At 34.5% G+C, this 22,235-nt stretch overlaps 6 protein-coding genes and 1 pseudogene across 7 annotated transcripts; 2 read left to right on the top strand and 5 right to left on the bottom strand.

Moving 5' to 3' along the window:
- Positions 1-2: 2 nt before the first annotated feature.
- LOC108807537 (uncharacterized) lies at positions 3-2,022 on the bottom strand. Of its 2 annotated transcripts, none has more exons than XM_056988187.1 (2): positions 1,962-2,022; positions 3-1,751 (listed from the first exon to the last, which is right to left on the bottom strand). In XM_056988187.1, exon 2 carries the CDS (start codon positions 1,749-1,751, stop codon positions 213-215), a length of 1,539 nt encoding a protein of 512 aa, XP_056844167.1. In that variant the 5' UTR covers positions 1,962-2,022; the 3' UTR covers positions 3-212. The 2 variants fall into 2 exon arrangements, with proteins under 2 accessions (XP_056844167.1, XP_056844168.1); XM_056988188.1 differs by having other exon boundaries at positions 1,917-1,978.
- A 2,023-nt stretch (positions 2,023-4,045) lies between these two features.
- On the top strand, positions 4,046-5,223 carry LOC130494720 (UPF0613 protein PB24D3.06c-like; annotated as a pseudogene).
- Positions 5,224-5,762: 539 nt separating this feature from the next.
- LOC108809547 (polygalacturonase-like) lies at positions 5,763-7,544 on the bottom strand. Its single transcript, XM_018581684.1, has 4 exons — positions 7,391-7,544; positions 6,985-7,290; positions 6,384-6,902; positions 5,763-6,210 (listed from the first exon to the last, which is right to left on the bottom strand). The coding sequence occupies exons 1-4, from the start codon at positions 7,499-7,501 to the stop codon at positions 5,953-5,955; spliced, it is 1,194 nt and encodes a 397-aa protein (XP_018437186.1). The 5' UTR covers positions 7,502-7,544; the 3' UTR covers positions 5,763-5,952.
- Positions 7,545-10,869: 3,325 nt separating this feature from the next.
- LOC130496087 (polygalacturonase) lies at positions 10,870-12,816 on the bottom strand. Its single transcript, XM_056987856.1, has 4 exons — positions 12,495-12,816; positions 12,089-12,394; positions 11,488-12,006; positions 10,870-11,314 (listed from the first exon to the last, which is right to left on the bottom strand). The coding sequence occupies exons 1-4, from the start codon at positions 12,603-12,605 to the stop codon at positions 11,057-11,059; spliced, it is 1,194 nt and encodes a 397-aa protein (XP_056843836.1). The 5' UTR covers positions 12,606-12,816; the 3' UTR covers positions 10,870-11,056.
- A 948-nt stretch (positions 12,817-13,764) lies between these two features.
- LOC108805645 (rho GDP-dissociation inhibitor 1) lies at positions 13,765-15,464 on the top strand. Its single transcript, XM_018577576.2, has 5 exons — positions 13,765-14,191; positions 14,288-14,354; positions 14,538-14,756; positions 14,853-14,977; positions 15,073-15,464. The coding sequence occupies exons 1-5, from the start codon at positions 13,988-13,990 to the stop codon at positions 15,148-15,150; spliced, it is 693 nt and encodes a 230-aa protein (XP_018433078.1). The 5' UTR covers positions 13,765-13,987; the 3' UTR covers positions 15,151-15,464.
- A 141-nt stretch (positions 15,465-15,605) lies between these two features.
- Positions 15,606-18,087, bottom strand: LOC108805646 (uncharacterized). Its single transcript, XM_018577577.2, has 8 exons — positions 17,772-18,087; positions 17,062-17,668; positions 16,852-16,968; positions 16,584-16,762; positions 16,407-16,500; positions 16,238-16,315; positions 16,051-16,152; positions 15,606-15,969 (listed from the first exon to the last, which is right to left on the bottom strand). Exons 2-8 carry the CDS (start codon positions 17,563-17,565, stop codon positions 15,826-15,828), a joined length of 1,218 nt encoding a protein of 405 aa, XP_018433079.1. The 5' UTR covers positions 17,566-17,668; positions 17,772-18,087; the 3' UTR covers positions 15,606-15,825.
- Positions 18,088-20,173: 2,086 nt separating this feature from the next.
- LOC130497079 (uncharacterized) lies at positions 20,174-21,083 on the bottom strand. Its single transcript, XM_056989983.1, has 3 exons — positions 20,878-21,083; positions 20,746-20,783; positions 20,174-20,477 (listed from the first exon to the last, which is right to left on the bottom strand). Exons 1-3 carry the CDS (start codon positions 20,954-20,956, stop codon positions 20,370-20,372), a joined length of 225 nt encoding a protein of 74 aa, XP_056845963.1. The 5' UTR covers positions 20,957-21,083; the 3' UTR covers positions 20,174-20,369.
- Between the last annotated feature and the right edge of the window lie 1,152 nt (positions 21,084-22,235).

The raw sequence follows: 22,235 nt of genomic DNA, 5'->3' as shown, positions 1-22,235 counted from the left end.
GAATGTGAGCCATTTTGTTTCTTTTACACTCCACTGATAATGGCAACAAAGTTTTGCTTCACTGTATGACCCACCGTAGTTGCAACTATAACACGTTCGAAAATCAAAATTTCAAACAAACTATAATACCCATAATATGAAGCTAGCTAGAACAAAATTTTGACAAAAACTAAAGAGAAAACCCAATCCTTGAGTGTGCTTTAGAAGGAAAATTACTCATCCATATCCTCTTCACTAAGCTCAAGCTCAGCAAGCAACTCTTCAATCGGCACAGTCGGTGCACTTTCTCCATCCGTCGACATTGAAGCAGTCTCATCAGACTCTTGAATATAATCCTTGTTCTTGTACAATGATACGTTAAACCTCAGCTCAGGGTTCTCTTCAAGATCCCTCAAAAACTCTTCATATTCATTCTCCATCTTCTCTTGATCAACTCTGCCTCTTCCTCCTCTTGACTCATCCATCTCCATTGGAAGCTTCTTGGTCGTAAACGCACGTGGCTTCCCTTCCTTCCTCTCTCTCTGCTTGTCATAACATTTCTTGATAAGAATCGCTTCGGGAAGCAGCCCATGCAAACGATACTTCTCCATTTTATCGTCGTTCACATTTGCACCGTAGATATCATACCCTAAAGCTTGGTCTCCCGGTTTCAGGATATGTCCTAGATGAGTTTGGACAGTGAACAAGTTACCAAGGTCTGACTCGCGCGCAATTTCGACATAGGTTAGAGCGTACTTTTGCCCGCCAACAGGTGGAGGATGCACATAAAACACTAAGTACTTCACAAGCTGTCTGCTGGTGAGAGCAGATCGAAACCCTGATCTCCAGTACTCTCTGGCGTCCAAGAAGGCACACCTCAGGGTCCTAGGATCAAGAAGGGTGATGCTGTCGGAAACTTTCGTGCACACCACGAGCGGACCAAGGTTTCCTAACCCGCTAGCAACTTCGGAAGGCAAGAAGATAAGATCCTCACGGCAGATAGGACAGATGTTAACAGAGTAAGTGTACTTGTAGTTGTAAAAGCAGCTCTTGACATCGTGAGACACTAACTGCTTGTCCTGACGATACTCAATGGGAACAACTTTCCCCAAAAAGTCAACAAACCTATCAGCATGACTTTTATTCCCAAAGAAGAAATCAATCCCTTGATGAACCTGCTTGATTCTCACGGCACGAGAAGCGGCCTCGTGCCTGAGAATCAACTGTTCGAGATAAAAGAAAGACCTCCTGTGAGAAACATGCTGCCTAAGCTGAACGGAAGCAACCCACTGATCAGGGTTGGCATGGAACCTCGAGCAAGACTCGCAGAGATGGTCTCTAACGGTATACTCGACGAGATAAGACTGCTGAAGACGAGCGGCACCGTTAAGTACCTCGGCTTGAACAGTGAGCTTGAGTTTGATTCTCTTGGAGTGAGGCTCGGTCCAGACGAACTCAGCGTTCGTGAGCGTGACTTTGTTGAGATTCTTCTTGAGCCTGTTGATGCAGAAAGACAAGAGATCTTTGGATTCCCACTGAGCTTTGATCCACGTCTTGGGTGGCTGCAAGTAGCAACCACACTCAGGGCAATAGAAGATTTGGACACTCTTCTGTAAGCCTTCGGTGATGTCGACTTGGGAGCGGAGACAGTTGACACACATATTGGCTGCGTTTGGTGGCATAGGAACACCACACTTGCAACACACGACACTTCCAATGGTTTGCTGAACCTTGAACATCCCTGATGAATCTTGATCCATTATTGCTGACATCTGTAGTAGTAACATAATTTAATAACAAATCCAACAACACAACGCGAGAACGAAGAAATTAATATAGCACCAGTTTACGATGAAATCAATATAAGAATTTTTTAGATATCTAGTGCCTTTGAAATTAAGGTTAAAGTTTACGACTAGTTGCAATTAAATCCAGACCGTTCTAGGTTAACGATGGAAACATGAAGGAAGAGTGGTACGAACCCTGAGCTAGTTTGGAGACTGCTGGAAGATGAAGAGAAAGAAAAAATTAAAAAGATCAAAGGCTTTTTTTTATACTGTACCTTTTCTTATTGTTAGGGTTATGGTTAAGCCGGGGCAAAAATATCCGGAACCAAAAACTGAAACGACGGTACATATCAGAAATAACCAGACTCGATCGGTTTGACTTTGAGAATATAGTGATTTACAGTATATTTATTAATTTATTTATTTGCATTGTAAAGACATTTTATACTCTGCAGAATATTTATGAAAAATATTTATGAAACAAATAATATTTATTTACACGGTTTTCATCAAGATCGGTCGGCAAACACCGGTTGATGAAAAACATAATCACTCGTCTCTCATGAACTCAAAGAGCTCACATCTCTCCCCGCGCAGTCGACAACACTCCGGTGAAGCTCCAGACGCACTACCATGACGACTTTCTACCACCACATTCCACATTGGCTCTGTTTTATGTTTTTCCCAAACTACAGTAAGACTAGTAGTTTTATTGTTTGTTTTGTTCTTTCCCTGAAAATTAATGTTAAAAAGATGTAAAGTGTTTGTTTTATTCTTTCCTGAAAATTAGCGTTAAAAAGATGTAAAGTGTCCATTTTTTTCATATTCGAAACTTGAGATTCTGGCATGTTTTTTTATTGCCAAATATGTGAATTCCATTAAAATGGGTAGAGTTTGTAAAAGTTACAATCGGTTATGTTAACAAATATGTGATTCTGGTATGTTTGTTTTTTTTGTTTTTTGATTCTTGTATGTCAGTAAATTAGTAAATTTGTTTTCATTGTCTAAAATTTTGTATGTGTGGCCTCTTTAACGATGTCTTGTTGTTCGTTTATATTGAAGTGTCTTCTAAGAGTAATGCTATGCTCGTCAATGTTCTGCAGATGTTGATGATGTCATATTGGTGCTTAGAAATAGAATGTCTTAAGCTTGGAAGAAATTATCTTAGTCTCCTATGCCTTATTAGGAAAATGGACTATAATGTAATTGTTTCTTATATATTGGTAATATAGTTTCTCTTACTACATGGAAACATTCAGAGAGGAATAAATCAGATCCCCAAGAGGAGATTTACAGAAAAAGAACTCACTAATGCATTGCAATCTAAGTAGTTTTGCATGATTACAGAAAAACGTTGTACATGTACATTTTCATGAATTTGACTACATGTTGAACTTTAGAACCTATGGTGCAAGATACTGAGAGTAATAATAGAAATAATATATTGCATTGCTTGATCAGACTTTCTACTGTATAAGAGCTGTTAAAAGGAAGAAATGTTTGTCGTATTTTAGGAATCGGAGATGTACTACCAAACCAACCTTTTTGCTTTTTCAAAAAAAGATGTACAACCAAAGACGTACGCGAAGTATCCAGATTGACACTCATATTGTGTACACACACCATTGTCCATATTTATTTAGACCATCCACACACTCATGTTATTTAGGGGATGTTAGTAGGAGTTATATTTATAGTGACTTTGAACTTCTAAAATCTAGTGTTATTGGTTTATAGATTTTACATTCTCATTAGAATCTAGTGTTATTGGTTTGATGATTTGTAATTCTATATACAATATTTTGTTATTCAAAAAATTTAGATTTTAATGATTTGTTAAATCTATTAAAATTTGTATTATTGGAAGTTGTATTTTCACTATTTAACTCATAAAATAAGATTTTGTGAATACTACATATCTAATTTAGACTTTTAGAATCATCATATCAATTTATTTTCACAAAATTTCACAATATACAAAATTTTCTACAACTCTTTCCAAATTTAAAATAAACAAACTTTTATAAATGTTACTCCCACTAAGAGCATCCTTAACGCAGGCGCTTAGTGCGTTGTTTAGGGTTAATTTTAATTTTAAAAAAAGAAAAAAATAAGAAAAGTGAAGACAACGGCGCTTAATTAAGCCCCGTGAAACAACGACGCTTACTCGCGTGAAACTAAATCAAACTTGGTTTTGTCTTCCTCCGGGGCCGCTGCTGCGGCGTCGACATCGGAATCATCATCTTCTCCAGCGGCTGGTTCGTCACCGTCGATGACCACGTCCTAGTTCTCAGGAATCGTTAGAGGCAAATCGGGAACGGAAAAACTATCGAAAAGCGCGTCGACGGTGGGAGGAGGAGGAAGTGGAGATTACAGTGGAACAAAGGGAAGAACCAATTTCGTGGAGTTTTGTTCAAATACAGTCCCAAATCAATTCAGGTTTGCTTCCCTTTTGACATGAAGAAACATTTAATGAGAGTTTAAGTCAATGTTCAAAGCCATATGTGAGATCAAAGTTAACAGCTTGATTCTTGTTTTGTGAATTGTCATGGCTACTGGTGTATGTCTAAGTTGGATTCTGGCTATAACCAGCTTGCTCGTGTGTTGTTTTCACATGTATTACAAGGTGGCTTTTAAGACAAAGATAGTCCTTTTCTGAAAATTCAGAATTTGTTTTGGCATGAACCTGTAGATTTTTGTTTTTGAATTGTCATGGCTACGGGTGTTTCTAAGTTTGGTTTTTGGTATTAATAGCTTGTTTGTCTTTTTACACTTGCTCGGAGAGTTTAAGTCAATGTTCAGAATGTTCTTTGAAGGATGCACAAGAGATTGACCAAATCATAAGCTATCTCATGAACAAAGAGAACTCTGAAGGTGTTGTTCTGCTTGGTCATAGCACTGGCTGCCAGGTGATTTTTTTAATCCCCAAACACTCTCGGTCATGGTTCTAAAAAGAAAAGCTATGTTAGAAACTCTTTCTTCTCAAGTACTTTTGAAACAGGACATTGTGTATTATATGGGAACGATTGCTGCATGTTCCTGAGCTGTCCGAGCTATAATTTTGCAGGTGACAATTCTAGTTTCTGTGACTTGTATTTTCTCGCTCTTCTCTTAAAGCTATATCATATGTGCTATATCATATGTTTTGACTTTAATGTAGCTTCGATTATAATGTGTATTGCAATGTGTTTATGTAGGCACCGGTAAGCGATAGAGTACAAAGCAACACTCCCTGAAACACCAGCTTTGATAGACTTGGATGCAAAATTGATAAGAGAAGGCCGAGCAGAGGAGCTAATGCCTAGAGAAGCTGATCCTTGTGCCCCTATCTCTGCTTATAGGTACATATCCATTCCATTGTAACATATTTTAGAATTGTGTTTTGAAAATGTTGAATACAAAGAAAACTCTAAGAAACTTGCAATGGAAGAGAAAAAGTATCAAGTTGCTTAGATAAGTTGTTTACCCAAAAAAACTCATTATATATTATTATTATATAATTAAGCCGTGGAGGATCATCTTGCCGTGGAGGATTTGGATAAGTTGTATAATTAGATAAGTTGTAAGATTTGGTTAATTTCATCGTGGAGGATCATCTTGCCGTTTCCATATCCGTACTAGATTAGAGTGCAACCAATGTTATATCAGTAAGACTTGGTTTTATCCAAACCTTTTTGAGAATAACAAGACCTCTTCTCCTCCAATATGATCCTCCACAACCGGGGTCATATCATACACCTGAACTCAAAGTAAAAAGAACAAACCATGTATCTCTAGTGTCAATCATAATCAAAGAAGTAATCTACCAGCAAAACAATATATTCTTAAGTATCACTAGAACGATATCTCACTCACTTATAATAAACCAAAAAGCCTGAACTCCTTAATCTACAATCAAGAAAAAGATGTACAAGAACACATCTTTCTCTATTATCTCGATAAGACGTCCCAAGAATATTCTACAACAAAAATAATATCATATATGGGTAGAAAAGATAGATTAATCTTTTTAGTTTTATTAAATCATAATGCACTCACACATCTATATGTGTTGGCATCGGATAGAAACATTTTTTTGTTACAGCTTTGTAAAAGTCTCCCTTACGTGACTTGAAAAAGGGTACGAAAAAAGGAAAAACAAAATTGGATGTGAAAGCCCTAGTGTGTTGATCTGAGCTTCAACACTTTACGCTTGCCCAGGTGCCTTGACGACAGGTCCAACGCAAGCCTTTGGGTTCTGGGTTCCCACAAGCTTAGGTGTGACGTTTGTGCACTCGAAAGTGGGTGGACCATCAGGTCCTTTGTATTCAATGTTAATGTCTCCAATCTCAACATTCTCACATGGATGTCCCTTGCTGCACAATAGCTTCACTGCGTCCTTGTTCCCTGATGTTCCTCTAATCTTCCTGAAGGTAATGTCCACCAGCTTAATTGTTGAGGGTTTCTGCAAATACCAAAAAAACCTTGTAATGACAACAACCATATATATATATATATATAGAACTTGATATGTATGGTGAATGCTAAAAATCTAGAAAACCATCAGAATAATATATTTGTTGAACCAATTTTAGAAAAGACGGTGGCAAAACATAGACTATAATAAAAGATACTTACGTTCTTGTTGCATTGGTTCCAAGGGCAGTACTCCTGGTCGATGAGGATTGGGTTGCTAACGTTGTTAAGGATGATATCCTCAAAATGAATACCGGAAGCCGTTGTGGCGCAAGCCGCAGAGGGCCATGTCTTGATCCTCAGACCGTTATCGGTTCCCTGGAGGGTGCAGTTCATAACCTTAATGTCATTTACATCTTGCTCCCATCCGTACCTTCCAAGGCTTCCAACACTGATTCCATGTCCTGGACCGCACACAACTTTCTCGATGAGGAGATTCTTCATCCCATCTCCCACGGAGATGCAGTCATCTCCTGTGGCGATCTTAGTGTTGAGGATCTTGACTCCCTCACATCTTCCCAAATGAATACCGTCAGTGTTGGGGCTTTCAGCTGGGGCAATGATCTTGATGTTATCAAATGTCATGTTCTTGCCGCTGATAACGTTGAAGTGGAAGTTTTTGGCATCTAATGAGGTTACGTCTCTTATATCAGCGTTATCCACAAAATCAAACCTCACACTCTGGAAGATAGCATGCATCACTGAATTATATATCAAAAGCCACTTAAATACGTGTTAATATATTAAAGACAGAAACACCTACGATGGGAAGCTTCTTGCACTCAAAAGTCTTGTGGCAGTTATTGGCTTTCCAAGCTGCATTGCCTTCACCGTCAAATGTTCCACCTCCGTTCAACTTAAAACCATTAATTTTTTCGAACACAACCCATCTATCCTTTCCCTGAGTAGAGCCACCGTCAGCTTTGACGTTGCCTTGCAAGGTGAACTCGATTGGAGATTTGCATGGACCAGTCATCGCGATCTCACCAAGCTTGAAGTCACCTTTTGGGATCAGCACCTGGCTTGGTGCCGGAGCTTGACATGCCGATGTGAATGCTTTAAGAACTGCCTGCAACCACCGCTCCAGCGAGTATGTTAGCCAAAAAATAAAAGAATTGGTTTACATATTGATTGGGATGCAAGTAATAAAAAGAAGTAAAGGTACTAACCGCGGTGATATCAGAATTTGGAGGACCACCAGCGTTGAACACCTCAGCATTGGCTGAATATCCTAGCAAACATACAACCAAAATTGTATAGATTCCTAAATATGAACCCATTTTTATTTATTTTATTTTTTATTGTTTTTTATTTTTGTTTTCTGAGATTTTTACTACGCACCTGCTGCTTTATATAGTGCCTTAAATGGAGAGATATGTAGAAGGCCCGTATTTTCTCCCCACGTCTCGTTTTTTAGAATGTTTGACCCAATATTAAGGAAGTATTAGCTATGTTAATTTAATTTTGAGAAATTAGCGTTCATTTGTTAAGCATAAGACTTGTTCCACTCGTGTTTATAGCATTTGAATGATACCCCCATTTTTGGGAGGTTAATTTCTAGCCAACTTATGTTATTACATTTACACCATCTAAAAGGATATCAAAATGTTAGTAGAATTTTATAAGGTACTAGAACTTAAAGAAATTGAGGAGATTTACGTTCTGATAATACTGGTGTGCAGGCTGCGGCAAATATATGTAGACGTTAGCATAATAGCATTAGTTGATTTTTCAAAATTGTTAGAGTACAGTTATTGCTTCGTTTAAAAAATTTACTACACCACATGAAAAACTATTGGAATAATGGTTGGCACTGACAATAACAACAGTAAGTGTATGTAACACAATGGACTATCAGCCATGCCAAAAAAAAGAGGACTATCAGAGAGTAATGATATACTAGGTGATAATTTCTACCCTGTGCGGGATAAATTTATGAAAACAGTTATATTTGGTGAATATAAATTAAGTGTTCTATCTACATATTTATTTTTCCATTTTAATAATAGTTAACAAATATATAAATGTCAAATAATAACCACATTGCCTTAACAGAATGAATTTGTATATACTATTATTTATTTACGGTCTTTTATATATTATTTATAATAATAATAAATATTTATTCAATAATTGAGAAACCATTAACTATTAAAATATATAATTAATTGGTGCAAGCAAATAAATCAAATAACCCACTCTTTTTTTTACTATCATTTTATGGCAAGTAAATCTAAATTGTCACATTTATATATTTTGTATATAATAAATCTAAATGATATTAACTTAGATATATAGTATATTTTAATATTTGTTTATCTATTAAATGAGATTTCATAATCATATGATTTTATGACCATTCATATATTTTTATAACAAATTTTTAAAATCATTGATAACAGAATTTTCAGTGTGAGACTTTTAATAAGTTTGAAATTTATAAATATTCTTGAAATTCATTCAAATTTTTAGATTAAATATTATATATTTTATATGGTATATATATATATCTAACTTCAAATTTGTAACTCACATAAATATATTGTCTAATAATTATATATCATTATATTTTTTATTTTGAATCTCCCAACAATATATTACAAAAATAAACTATTTACACAATATATATTTAATAACTAACCTTTAATTTATGTGTTATTTAAAGTATGATATTAGAAATTTTAATATTCACAACAAATATTAATAAAAATAATTTAACAACTTTATTGTTTATTTACAATTATAAAAATATTTTTTGAAAAATACAAAAAATTAATAAAATTTCAAATATTGTTACTATAAATTAGTGCATCAATTAGTAACAAAAATATTTAAAATTCATATCATCTTCAAATTTAAAAATAGTTATGTAATTTTCCAAATCTGTCGACTAAATATACAATTTTCTTTAAAAAACTACTCACATAATTATATATTCCAAATTTTACAAAAGATAAAGTATAAATTTTTGAAATACAACACGAAAAAATTCTAAAAAATTAAAACAGTTAATATTGTGAAACCTTAATTTAGTAAAAAAATTAGAAAACTTAATACAATAACATCAAAAAATATCCTATATTGATAAAAAAGTTTTTAAAATAATATCATATAACATATGATTATATATTAATAGAGTCAAATAAGAAAATTAAAACAATAAAATTATAGACTTAACAGCATAAAACACTAAAATATAATTTATACATTAAAATATTTACTTATACATTTATAAAATAAAAACAAATATCCGCGTGAGATCTAGTTAAGATTGAAGTGTATAAAACTTACCGCACATATCTATATATCTCTATAATATTATTTGAGAAGTCAGTTTCTTATGTGTCGCGTTCACGTTAATTCTCATGATGGTTGATTACACTGATACCCTTAATGAATTAAAAATATTACATTTATATACTATTATTGAATTTATTATTTAGTTTCATTTTTAAAAAATTCTAAATAACATATATAATAAAAAAAAGAAAAGATTTATAAAGTTTAAAAAAAAAACAAAAATATATGTGTATATATACTATGATTTCACTAAAAAAAGGAAAGTTCACAAAACAAAAATCTTCCATTAAAAATATTTTTAAATAGTATAAAATACAATTTGCTTTAAAGTTTTATGTTTGTGGAATTTAATATTATCATAATTAAATACCAAACCAAATCGAGATTTTCATTTTTAAAATTATTTAAAATAATTTTCAGTTTTTTATTTACTAAATCTAAGACATAAATTATTTAGAATTTATAAAATATTTTAATTATTGTAATTAGTGATATATGTTCATAAGCTTCCAAAAATCTATTAGTGATCATCTCTTTATTTTCTAATATACTTTTTTAAGTAATCAACATATAAATGATAAATAAAATTAAATTTTTACTTAACTATAATAAAATTAATCATACTTCAGTTTGAATTTGAAAGAACATATCTAACTCAATATAGTCACAATATGAGTGATTCGACTCATCCAACTTATATCTAATATCATAGATTTAACTATAAAACGAATATATAATAATAATAATAATAATAATAATAATAATAATAATAATCTATATTATAATGTAACTTATAGGATGACTTAAAACATATTAACCAACTGTTTAAATTTAGTTCTTTTAAAAGTTTACATATATGCATGAGATTGTAGAATGTTATCATTATATTAATTTATGTAATTTGGAATTAGACACTTTAGTTTATTTTATGTTATTTTAAGCATAATATATCTTAAGTTATATATAATCTTCTTCAAATATATTTACACATCTAAGACAACAACCAACGCAAATGCAAATAAGATAATTAATCATAATTTAAGTATATTTAAAATAAAAAGTATTATAGTTAAATTCAGATAAATATATGCACTCTAATATATCCAGATGATAACTAAATCAACTGTAAAAATAACAAAATCGAGTAGATATAACATAATTAAAATCATGTCTAATTAAAGTAATATAATATTATTAATATAAATTATACATACAATTTATAAATTAATTTAAAATTAAAAGTAAATAACAATTAATTATTTTATATTTACTTTATAAATATTTATATCCGTGCATGTGCACGGATAAATCAACTAGTATTTTAAAAGGAACACTCATACGCAGAATATATAATTTTTGTTTTATTAATTACATCATTATATATGCACCCACACATATGTGTTGGCATCGAATATACTTTTTTTTTGTTACAGTTTTCTAAAACTCACCCATATGCGACTTGAAAAAGGGTACGAAAAAAGGAAAAACAAAATTGGATGTGAAAGCCCTAGTGTGTTGATCTGAGCTTCAACACTTTACGCTTGCCCAGGTGCCTTGACGACAGGTCCAACGCAAGCCTTTGGGTTCTGGGTTCCCACAAGCTTAGGTGTGACGTTTGTGCACTCGAAAGTGGGTGGACCATCAGGTCCTTTGTATTCAATGTTAATGTCTCCAATCTCAACATTCTCACATGGATGTCCCTTGCTGCACAATAGCTTCACTGCGTCCTTGTTCCCTGATGTTCCTCTAATCTTCCTGAAGGTAATGTCCACCAGCTTAATTGTTGAGGGTTTCTGCAAATACCAAAAAAACCTTGTAATGACAACAACCATATATATATATATATATAGAACTTGATATGTATGGTGAATGCTAAAAATCTAGAAAACCATCAGAATAATATATTTGTTGAACCAATTTTAGAAAAGACGGTGGCAAAACATAGACTATAATAAAAGATACTTACGTTCTTGTTGCATTGGTTCCAAGGGCAGTACTCCTGGTCGATGAGGATTGGGTTGCTAACGTTGTTAAGGATGATATCCTCAAAATGAATACCGGAAGCCGTTGTGGCGCAAGCCGCAGAGGGCCATGTCTTGATCCTCAGACCGTTATCGGTTCCCTGGAGGGTGCAGTTCATAACCTTAATGTCATTTACATCTTGCTCCCATCCGTACCTTCCAAGGCTTCCAACACTGATTCCATGTCCTGGACCGCACACAACTTTCTCGATGAGGAGATTCTTCATCCCATCTCCCACGGAGATGCAGTCATCTCCTGTGGCGATCTTAGTGTTGAGGATCTTGACTCCCTCACATCTTCCCAAATGAATACCGTCAGTGTTGGGGCTTTCAGCTGGGGCAATGATCTTGATGTTATCAAATGTCATGTTCTTGCCGCTGATAACGTTGAAGTGGAAGTTTTTGGCATCTAATGAGGTTACGTCTCTTATATCAGCGTTATCCACAAAATCAAACCTCACACTCTGGAAGATAGCATGCATCACTGAATTATATATCAAAAGCCACTTAAATACGTGTTAATATATTAAAGACAGAAACACCTACGATGGGAAGCTTCTTGCACTCAAAAGTCTTGTGGCAGTTATTGGCTTTCCAAGCTGCATTGCCTTCACCGTCAAATGTTCCACCTCCGTTCAACTTAAAACCATTAATTTTTTCGAACACAACCCATCTATCCTTTCCCTGAGTAGAGCCACCGTCAGCTTTGACGTTGCCTTGCAAGGTGAACTCGATTGGAGATTTGCATGGACCAGTCATCGCGATCTCACCAAGCTTGAAGTCACCTTTTGGGATCAGCACCTGGCTTGGTGCCGGAGCTTGACATGCCGATGTGAATGCTTTAAGAACTGCCTGCAACCACCGCTCCAGCGAGTATGTTAGCCAAAAAATAAAAGAATTGGTTTACATATTGATTGGGATGCAAGTAATAAAAAGAAGTAAAGGTACTAACCGCGGTGATATCAGAATTTGGAGGACCACCAGCGTTGAACACCTCAGCATTGGCTGAATATCCTAGCAAACATAGAACCAAAATTGTATATATTCCTAAATATGAACCCATTTTTATTTATTTATTTTATTTTATTTTATTTTTTACTGTTTTTTATTTTTGTTATCTGTGATTTTTACTACGCCCCTGCTGCTTTATATAGTGCCTGAATATACTTATGTTTAAGGCCCATTTATCTCTCAACGTCTCGTTATTTTTAGATTGTTAGATCTATTTTTGAGGAAGTATTAGGTTAAATTTATTTCGAGAAACTAGCATTTTATTATTAGACGAATGACTTTTTCTACATGTTTGTAGCATTTCTGTGATACGTTCATTTTCTGGCATGTTAGTTTTTAGCCAACTTATGTAATAAAGAATGTAAATTAGATCTCATGAATAATGAATAATTAGTAGAATAGTTACCACTTATATATTTATGTAAAATAAAAGTAAAGGATCCATGAGCCAGAACAACTGTTGATAGTATTATGTATTACCATCCGATCTAAAGTTCTAAACGGCTTTGTAAAAATAGTAGTCTTCGAATTTTTCTGAAATGGCATACTCTAAGCTGTTAGAAATGTGTGTGAAGAAACCTGTTTAGTTAATAAGATAATAAATGCTGAGATATTTATGAGCTAGAACTATCAAAAGTGACATAAGATAATACTTCGCTACATGTCTATGAAATCAAAACAAATAAAAACTGAATGAATCAAATATGTTTTGATTCGTGAATGTTTGGATAGAAGCACATATGGTTGTTTAACTGCATCTTATGCCTTGAAAAAATTAATCGTTTAAGGCTTTAAGCTACTAACCTAACACAAAAGACGTAGTAATTAGTGTTTTCAATCAGAAAAAGCATATTAGAGCAAAATTATTGGTAGTACTTAGGAATGGATCCTTAATACACATATATTAAAGACTCATTCCTAAAGATCACCAATAATGATACTCTATATGCTCTTGTTTATCTCATCCCACTAGGTTCCAATATCAAACCGGATCAAACCGGCTCATACCATCAGTGCACTTGCAATAAAATAAAAAGTGGTCAAAAAGACTAACTCGGTCGAATAATCCAAAAATGGATTATCCGTGAGAGATAAATATTTAATTTTTAAAGATTAAAAAAAGGAAAAAAAAAAGGAGATTTCAGATTTGTCTTGTCGTGGTTCGAGGCTCGTGTCCTCGTGTCCTAAACAAAAATATGCTTTTGTCGGAATTCTCGTTAGTGACTTTCACGATCTCTCTTTAACATTCTCTCTCCTATAACACGGATCACCACATGACTCTATCATCTCCTCCTCCTTCTTCCCCTTAACACAACCAAAAAATCCCGAAACTTTTGTTCCCATTCTCTTCTCTCTCTTTTGATTAGATCGATCCCACATTGTAAGTTTTCTCAAGGCTTGAGGGAGGAAGCGAGTTGAATTTTGATTTGATTAATGTCTTTGGTATCTGGAGCTGTATCTGGTTCCAGGGACATGGACAACAAGAAGAATGAAGGCACAGACGACGAGGGCGTTGGATCCGTGGGGAGACAGATGAGCGAGTCTTCTCTTAGCGCTGCCGAGGAAGAAGAAGACGATGATTCCAAATTACATTTGGGCCCTCAGTACACTATCAAGGAGCATCTCGAGAAGGACAAAGTTGCTTTCTTTTTTTTTTCCTCTGTTTTTTCCTTTTTTAAAAATTAAATTATTAAATAATTTGAAGAATTCTCTTGACGAATCTGAATTTTATAGGATGATGAGAGTCTGAGGAAATGGAAGGAACAGCTTCTTGGAAGTGTTGACGTCACCAACATTGGAGGTCTGTTTTAAAAAAAAAAATGCAAACTTTATAATAATTATAATAATCTCGTAAATGATTGTTGTGGCATTAAAACTCTTGCTAGATTTTATGAGTTGTTTTGTTGGATAAGTTCTATAGATTCTTTTGTTGTTTCTTTTATGGAGTTTATAGAGTATTATCTTTTTAATTATATATATGCAGAGACACTTGACCCTGAAGTGAGGATCATTAGCCTGGCCATCTTATCCCCTGGAAGACCAGACATTGTTCTTATGGTACCTGAGAATGGGAATCCAAAGGGGATGTGGTTTACTCTGAAAGAAGGGAGCAAGTACTGTTTGAAATTCACATTTCAGGTTAACAACAACATTGTCTCTGGTCTTAGGTACACCAATACTGTTTGGAAGACTGGTGTTAAAGGTAAAAAAAAAAACAACAACACACACAAGTTTGTCTTTGATATATTCTTGATTGTTTAGAGAGACAAATGAATGTGATCTTCTTTTGTGGATTCAGTGGACAGAGGAAAGGAAATGCTTGGAACCTTTAGTCCTCAGTTGGAACCATACAACCACGTGATGCCTGAAGAGACCACTCCTTCTGGCATGTTTGCTAGAGGATCATATTCTGCAAGAACTAAGGTCAGATAGTGGCAAAACACTAACTCTGTGATAGATATACACTTTGGTGGTGTGTTGATGCTTAAAGTTAACTTTGCCAAAAAATATTGTTGCAGTTTCTTGATGATGATAACAAGTGCTACTTGGAGATCAACTACAGCTTTGACATCCGTAAAGAATGGCCTGCGGTTTGAAATGAAACTCCAGAACAAATTCTTCTGAGATGAAGCGTTGTCAGTAGAAAGTTGTGTTTGTTTCACTCCCCATCTCTTTTTTTTTCTTTTTCACCTGAGAACAAGAACGACAGATAGTTCCTTCCTCTTTGATCTTGATTTTAGTAATGCCGTTTGATGGGAATCAGTATGTGTGGTTTGTTCTCAAAGTATGTTTCTCCCTATGCTTCTTAACAAGTGTTTGATTGATGACTATATGATTGTGTTGGATCCTGAGATGTATAATTATTAATTGTCTCAGTCAAAAGCTGAAGAAGAGATAAGAGTTCTGAATATCTTCTTTTGCAAGTCTTATCCTCATGTATCCATCTCTGCTTTTACGAGTTGTATACATTTTGATTTGTTATGAAAATAAATATTTTTTAGAAGAGCACTTAACTGTGAAGCAAATAAGTATTGAAATGGATCTCTGAGCAAACATGAAGATCACAATTGATTATAACTTATATCAAAAAAAAAAAAGAAAAGAAGAAACTTGACATTTACCATCTCAGAAAATGGATCTTGTTGGTCTTTTTGTTTTTGGTCTCAAAATTATAAAGAAAATCCTATTTTATTTACTTTAGCAGAAAGTATATATAAGCCATTGGACTCCCTCCTTGTACACTTTATGGCTCACTCATATACTTCTTATGTTTATGTGTTCTTAGTACCAGTTTCTTTAAGAGAGTTGAGTCTCCTCAGTCTCTGGTCAAGTTCTGCCATCACTGCCGGTTCCTGCTTCTTCCTCTGCTTTGAGATTGTGTTTGTAGTCATTGATCCAATTTTCTCAAACGCCACCTATAAAAAAAATAAAGGAATATGAATCTTGAATACATAAACTAAGCTTCTTTACTTTTGGACTATAGAGCAAGGCTTTACCGTTAATAACTCATCAGGGTCAAAGAGCTGGTGTGAAGTGGTCTGTATTATGTTGATCACATCACCGACCTGGTGGGTCATAAGCAGCTCGTTTTCTTTCATCTGTAAAAATAAAAGAGAGATCTGTGTGAGATGAAACATACTCTTAAGGAGGAAAATGTCATCAAAAGGAAGAGAAGTAAAGAACCTTGAAGATTGCTAAAGCTGCATGGAAAAGAACCTTTGCTCCTTCATAGAAAAGTACATCCCAAACTCTTAGAGTTGTCTACAAAGCCAAAAAGTTCAATGCATCCTCAATAAAAAAAAACCTTAGAAGCCAAAATATAATTCAACTAGATTAGTTCTTTCTTAAGAACCTCTGAAGGAAGGCTTTTGGAGAAGAGGCATAGGAACCATTCCGTGGCTACAAGGGAAACATCAAAGCCCATATCGTCAAGATGAGAAGCTATTCTGCAAAATAAACGCAATGTGTTAAAAAAAAATTTGATAAGCTCAGAGCATCCAAGAACCAAGAAGGCAAAGGAAAGACTAACCGAGGACATTTTTGGGCAAGCAGATCTTTGAATACCCGCTGCTCAACATGGCAACCAGACAAGTTGGTCGTGTAGCAGTCACGGACTAACACGTTCTCCAAAAGAACTGCTAGCATCCAGAACGCGTCTTCTTCTGTCTTCATGACCAGTAATAGTAACGCCGCAACATAGTTTAGTCCCTGCAACAAAACAAAAACAGCACTGACTAAGATCAAAGAACTCAAATGAATAGAGACAGATGGAGATGGGAGAAGGGATAAGTGTGTACCTGACAATAACCAACATCAGAATCACGAAACGAATATCCAACAAGCACACGTCTTAGAGCAGCATGACCCTCTGGAGTGTCTAACCAAGGATGGCCAGGGAAAGTCCGTGGCAGATCCTGCAAAGCATTTGTAGCATATAACATATAGTCTTTGACATAATAGTTTTTCAAAAGATTGACACTATGGATAAAGAAGAATCAAAAACTCACATGATCGATCTGAAGCGTGGCAGGCGTGACCATCCCATCAACAGCCTTACTCAAATCACCGTAATAACTCTCCGGGACCGTAGACTTCTTCTTAGCAGCACCGGAGAGAGAGAACCAAACCTTAGGCCTCAGCACCGGCGGTATCCCTTTCCTGACCAACCTCTTCAACGTGATCGCATTCGCCAGAGCCGAGATCTTCAGAGACGTCTTCAACGCGATACCACCGCCACCGTCGCCGCCGATCAAGAGGGTATCGGGCCGGAGATACCAGTTAGCTCCTTTGCTAGCTTCCAGAGCCCACCAGACTCTCCCTTGGTTCCTCACTCTCTCCCTGACTTCGTTCAGGACGTTCACGTCGTCCACGTTTCCTTCCACCGTGAAGGAGTACATGTCCTGGAACTTGACGACGATGTTGGCTCGTCGGGCGTGGATGCTCGGGCGGAGGATCGGGATTTGGGATTGGAGCTCCATTGTTAAGTCTCTTCTGTTTTGGATCCCGAACATTTTTTTTGTCTGAAATTCAAAACTGGTCTGGTCTGGTCTCCTCTTCCAGATTTTGTCTTAATAGGATTGTTTTCGTCAGTTTCGGACCAAGCACGAGGAGGAACTGAAACAAGGACACCGTCAAAAAAAGGAAGCGACTTTATTGGATTAGAAAAAAAGAAAAAGAAAAAGAAAAAAGAGTAAATCTTTATAATCAAAGTTGCAACCTTTTTCAATATTATAATTGTTAGTCACGTTCTGGAAAACGCTATCTATCTCCTTGAAGCTTTCTTTCTCTGTACGCGGTCAAGGCAACTCGAGTTTCTTTTTATGCAATACAGATACAGAGAAGCTGAAGCGAAAGAACAGATGATTTTTTTTCTCTCTTCTAGCTCTGTCTCTCGTGAGGAACCAATGAGACTAAAAATGGAAAAAAGTGTAAAGACACACCACTAAAAATAGTTTTTTTTTTTTAAAGAAAAAAGAAATGAGAATCCAGAGGTGCTTTGAATTGAATAACGCGTCTCTCGGGTGTCGAACAGAGAATGATTAGAGAAGTTGGAAGAGGAGAAAGAGACAGATGTAGAAAAGGGAGAATATAAATTAAAGGTGGGGGTTGAATTGTGTTTTATAATTGTTATGGGCTATTTTATAAATTCATGAAAATAATTTTTGAGCGTTAGTGAGAGAGATTAGTAGATGAGTGATGAATGGTGAGTTAGTGTCACTCGTGTTTAACTTTTGAATCACTGTTATGGCGAGGTTATGAATTTCTCCCTTTCTTCTGAGTAAATGACCAATATGATCCTGAAGTTGTCTGTACTAGCTCTGTCCTTTTCATAGGATAAAAGGGATAATGTGTCAATTGAATGCTAACGTTAGGAAGATACATTGGCTTGTCAAGATCTTTATCAGAAACACCTATATTTATGTAACTTACTTTTATTTTTCTGAAAGTTTAACATTTAAGAAGGCAAAAACGTGCTGAAGTGTCATGTAGTTGATGTAATATTGATACAATTTGTTCTACAAGATAACGACGTATTTTTGTTAGGATACAATACTACAATTTAATAAATATCGTTGGATCATATTCTCTCATCGGAAAAGAAATCCCATAATTGATTTTAATTTTATCAGATTTGCTTAAAGATATGTAGTCCTCGACTCCACTAACCTAACTTAGAGGCGGTATTAGATCAATTTTTTTTTAAAAAAGAATGTATTGAATACAAAATTCAAAATAATTTGATTTTTAATGAATTTTTAGACATTACAAATGAATCAGAGAATTTGGTATGATTTCGTTTAAATACTTTAAAATATCGTTTAAAACTATGATATTTCTATTTTTATTCTATAATTAAAAAACATTTTTCAAATACATTAGAAACACTTAGAAGAGCTGCTAATGGATAAGCTCTTAACACTAACAATGTATAAAGAGAGTATGTGTTTATGACATTTCATAGAGGGAACATGTACATACTTTACGGTTTTTATTGATTTCAAATATCAATTTTAAAATTTACTAAATTTTAATCAGCGCTTTGAAAAACGCAGAATTATTTTGTTTCATTTCGAGTTTAGTTATGATTTTATGTTTATAGGTTAAAGAGATATAATATTCGTTCGATTATGTATGTATTTGAACCTATATGCTTTGATTTGGTTAGTTTTAGATATTTAATTTTGTATGTTACATCGGTTCTCGGTTAAATTTCAGTTTAGTTTTAGTTTGTCATGTTATACAAATATAAAAACCAATCTGATATATATGTTCATTGTTGGAGGATTATTTTAATATTTTATGTTTGGTTATGTCAGTTTGGTTATCGGTTAATGCTTTAAATTTTTAAATATAAGTAAAAACTTTTATACATGTGTTTTTAATTTGGAACAATAACTAAATGCAAATTATAAAATTTGTTTTTAATTACACAAAGCCTTCCAATTTGTTTTATTTAATTTTGGTCTCATTATAAATTTTATTATACTTTTTGAAAATGGTTTCAAAAAGAAAAGTCCATCGTTAGTTCATATTAGGCTTATAATTTATGTAAGTTGGACTTATAATTCATGTTAAAATACTTACATTTGTGCTTTGTTTAGTATAATTGTAAAACATAAAATGGCCTTCAGACAATATTGTAGCTTTGTTGGCCCCAAAATCGTCAATTTCTAATAATTAAAAAAAACTTGTGGTCTGAATAATCAAGTTTATGCAGAAGAAAACTATCAGAAAGTAATGTCTTTAGAAAAGAAAACCAAACGACAGATAGCAGCTTTCTTCGTCCAAATCTACCGACCCATGGTTTTATACTTTCAGCGTCAGAGAGAGAGGTTTATGAACACAAGAACCTTATAACACCAACCAAAAGGCATGCTTCCATAGTTTTTGATCACGTCAATGACTGAAACAGAGTTTCAGAAGATAATAAAGAAACTACAGAGCCAATCTCTAGGACATCCAGAACTAAGGATTAGCAAAGCTGGAAGCGATGTGAAAAGCATCTTGTTCCTAAGTGTGTTGAAATTTCTTTTCTTGCACATATGGATATGGTTGTAAAACAACGTTTATCTTTACGACCGGGAATAATATGCTCTTTGAACTCCACTTTCTATGCTATATTCTAAAATTAAGATCCTTGTAACATGATCTTTTCATTAAGAGAAGTATAGAAGGCAAAATGAATAACAAGCATCAAAATCCAAGAGATGATAATTCATATAGCAGCCAAACACATAAGACAATTCATCCAGAATACTAATTAAAAAACAAATCTTTCACCATGAGACTTTTTGCAAGGTCTCAAACTTGACGCTTATTTTCCACAGTGTATCAAACTGCCAGCACCTAGGAAAAGTCCGAAAATTGCAGCGCTGCCCACGGTTGTTTGCCCTATGTACCTTATCTTCATAAGCCCAGGGACCTGCAGAAGAATAAAAGGAACATATGATCATCTATCAAGATCTGTTTTCACATTATAAAGAACATTCCTAGTGTAGACATCTTTTCTTATTTTAACTTAAAACCGCCAAGACTCAGACTTTATCAATTCTCTCCAACTCACAAGTAAACACAACAAGAGCAAACTACGAAGACCAAACCAAACAATCTCTCAGTATTCTTTCCAGTTTTGTAATCAGAAAAGATTTCATTACAAGATTGAAAAAGATGTTGATAGAAAAAGTAGTTACCCTGAAAGCAATCGCCTCGTAAGTTCCATAGACAGCACCTGAGATTCAATTCACACAAGATTTTTAAAAGGCACCGTACCGTCGAAATAGTGATTTAGGGTTGATAAAATGAAAAGGGAGAGAGAAGTTTACCTACAGCGCCGCCAAGTGCGCCGCCGATGGCAGCTCCGGCAGCGATTCTGCTCAAACAACTAGTTTTTTCTCTCGCCATCTTTCAACAGTTTTTGTTTTCGGAAGGTTTTAAGACAACTTCTTCGCTGTGTGTTTCTCTGTCGGAAAATAATTTTCTGGTTGTCCGCCGCTTATAAAGTTTTTTACTTCCTTGGACAATGGATTTTTGCCGTTCGGGACAAGGCTAACAGTCACCGACTTCATACAGAACCAGTCTAAACCGTAGGCCTGCAATCCCGGTTCATTTGGTTTAATTAAATTGAATTACGGTTAAATTCAAATTTATCGAATTAGTTGGGCTTTATCGCAAATTCGGCTCATATGTGATAAAACTGTATTTTGGGCCAATGACTAAGCCCAATAAGAAGGTAATTTACGGACATGGAGAAGGGAGATAAAACATCGGAGAAGAAAAGATGGTTCCTCCAGTAAATTATAAGTATCGGCGAAGGAGAGACCCGAGACTCGGAAGATACGACGATGATAATTCAATGATGAGGACCCGTCGGGTCTCGCCTAACCATTTGAAAAAAAACAGACCTGTCTCCGATGCAAGTGATGCGAGTCGATCATTTGGTTGATTATGATGGTGATCGTTTCCTGGAGAAGGGGACAAGAAACAGTTTTGTTTCATGTCGAAGTTTAGATTATTTGTTCTCTGAGTTTACTTATAAAGGTGTGAGTAGTAAGGCATGGAATGGGTTTGGAAGTTAAAATAGAAATGATCTTGTTAATTAATTCAGGGAACACTGTAAGTGTATGTGTAAATAATCAATCAACTTCCACTGTTTAAAACTTCTTTTGTTGCACATATGGATACGATTGTAAAAACAATGATTATCTTTAAGACAAGTAATAATATGATCTTTGAACCCCACTTTATCTATATTATTAAAAGAGAAGTACCCATATAAATTGTCCCTAAGATTTCAAAGTTATTTACACTACCATGTCACTGAGAATTAAATTAAATTTGAATTAATGTGTTGTCATACTCCCTCTGTTTCTCAATAAGTGTCATTTTAGAGTTGTGCACACGGATTAAGAAATCATTAAATTTTACATATTTTCCATACAAAAACATCATTACCCATATATTTCAACCAATAGAAAAATAAAATGCAGAATAAAGTTAATAAATTTTGCATTAAAATGCTAAAACGACACTTATTTTACAACGAAAAAATCTCTACAACGACACTTAATATGAAACGGAGGGAGTAATATAAAATTTAACTTTCCTTCTCTATTAAATCAATTTCGAAATTATTTATAGTTTTACTAATGATGTCTTTTCAGTTTAATAAATACATTTCCTA

This window comes from Raphanus sativus, chromosome 6 (assembly GCF_000801105.2).
Source record: "Raphanus sativus cultivar WK10039 chromosome 6, ASM80110v3, whole genome shotgun sequence".
Taxonomy (NCBI): Eukaryota; Viridiplantae; Streptophyta; class Magnoliopsida; order Brassicales; family Brassicaceae; genus Raphanus; species Raphanus sativus.
The sequence above is the reverse complement of the archived record's forward strand: the minus strand, read 5'-3'. Positions and strand labels throughout refer to the sequence as shown.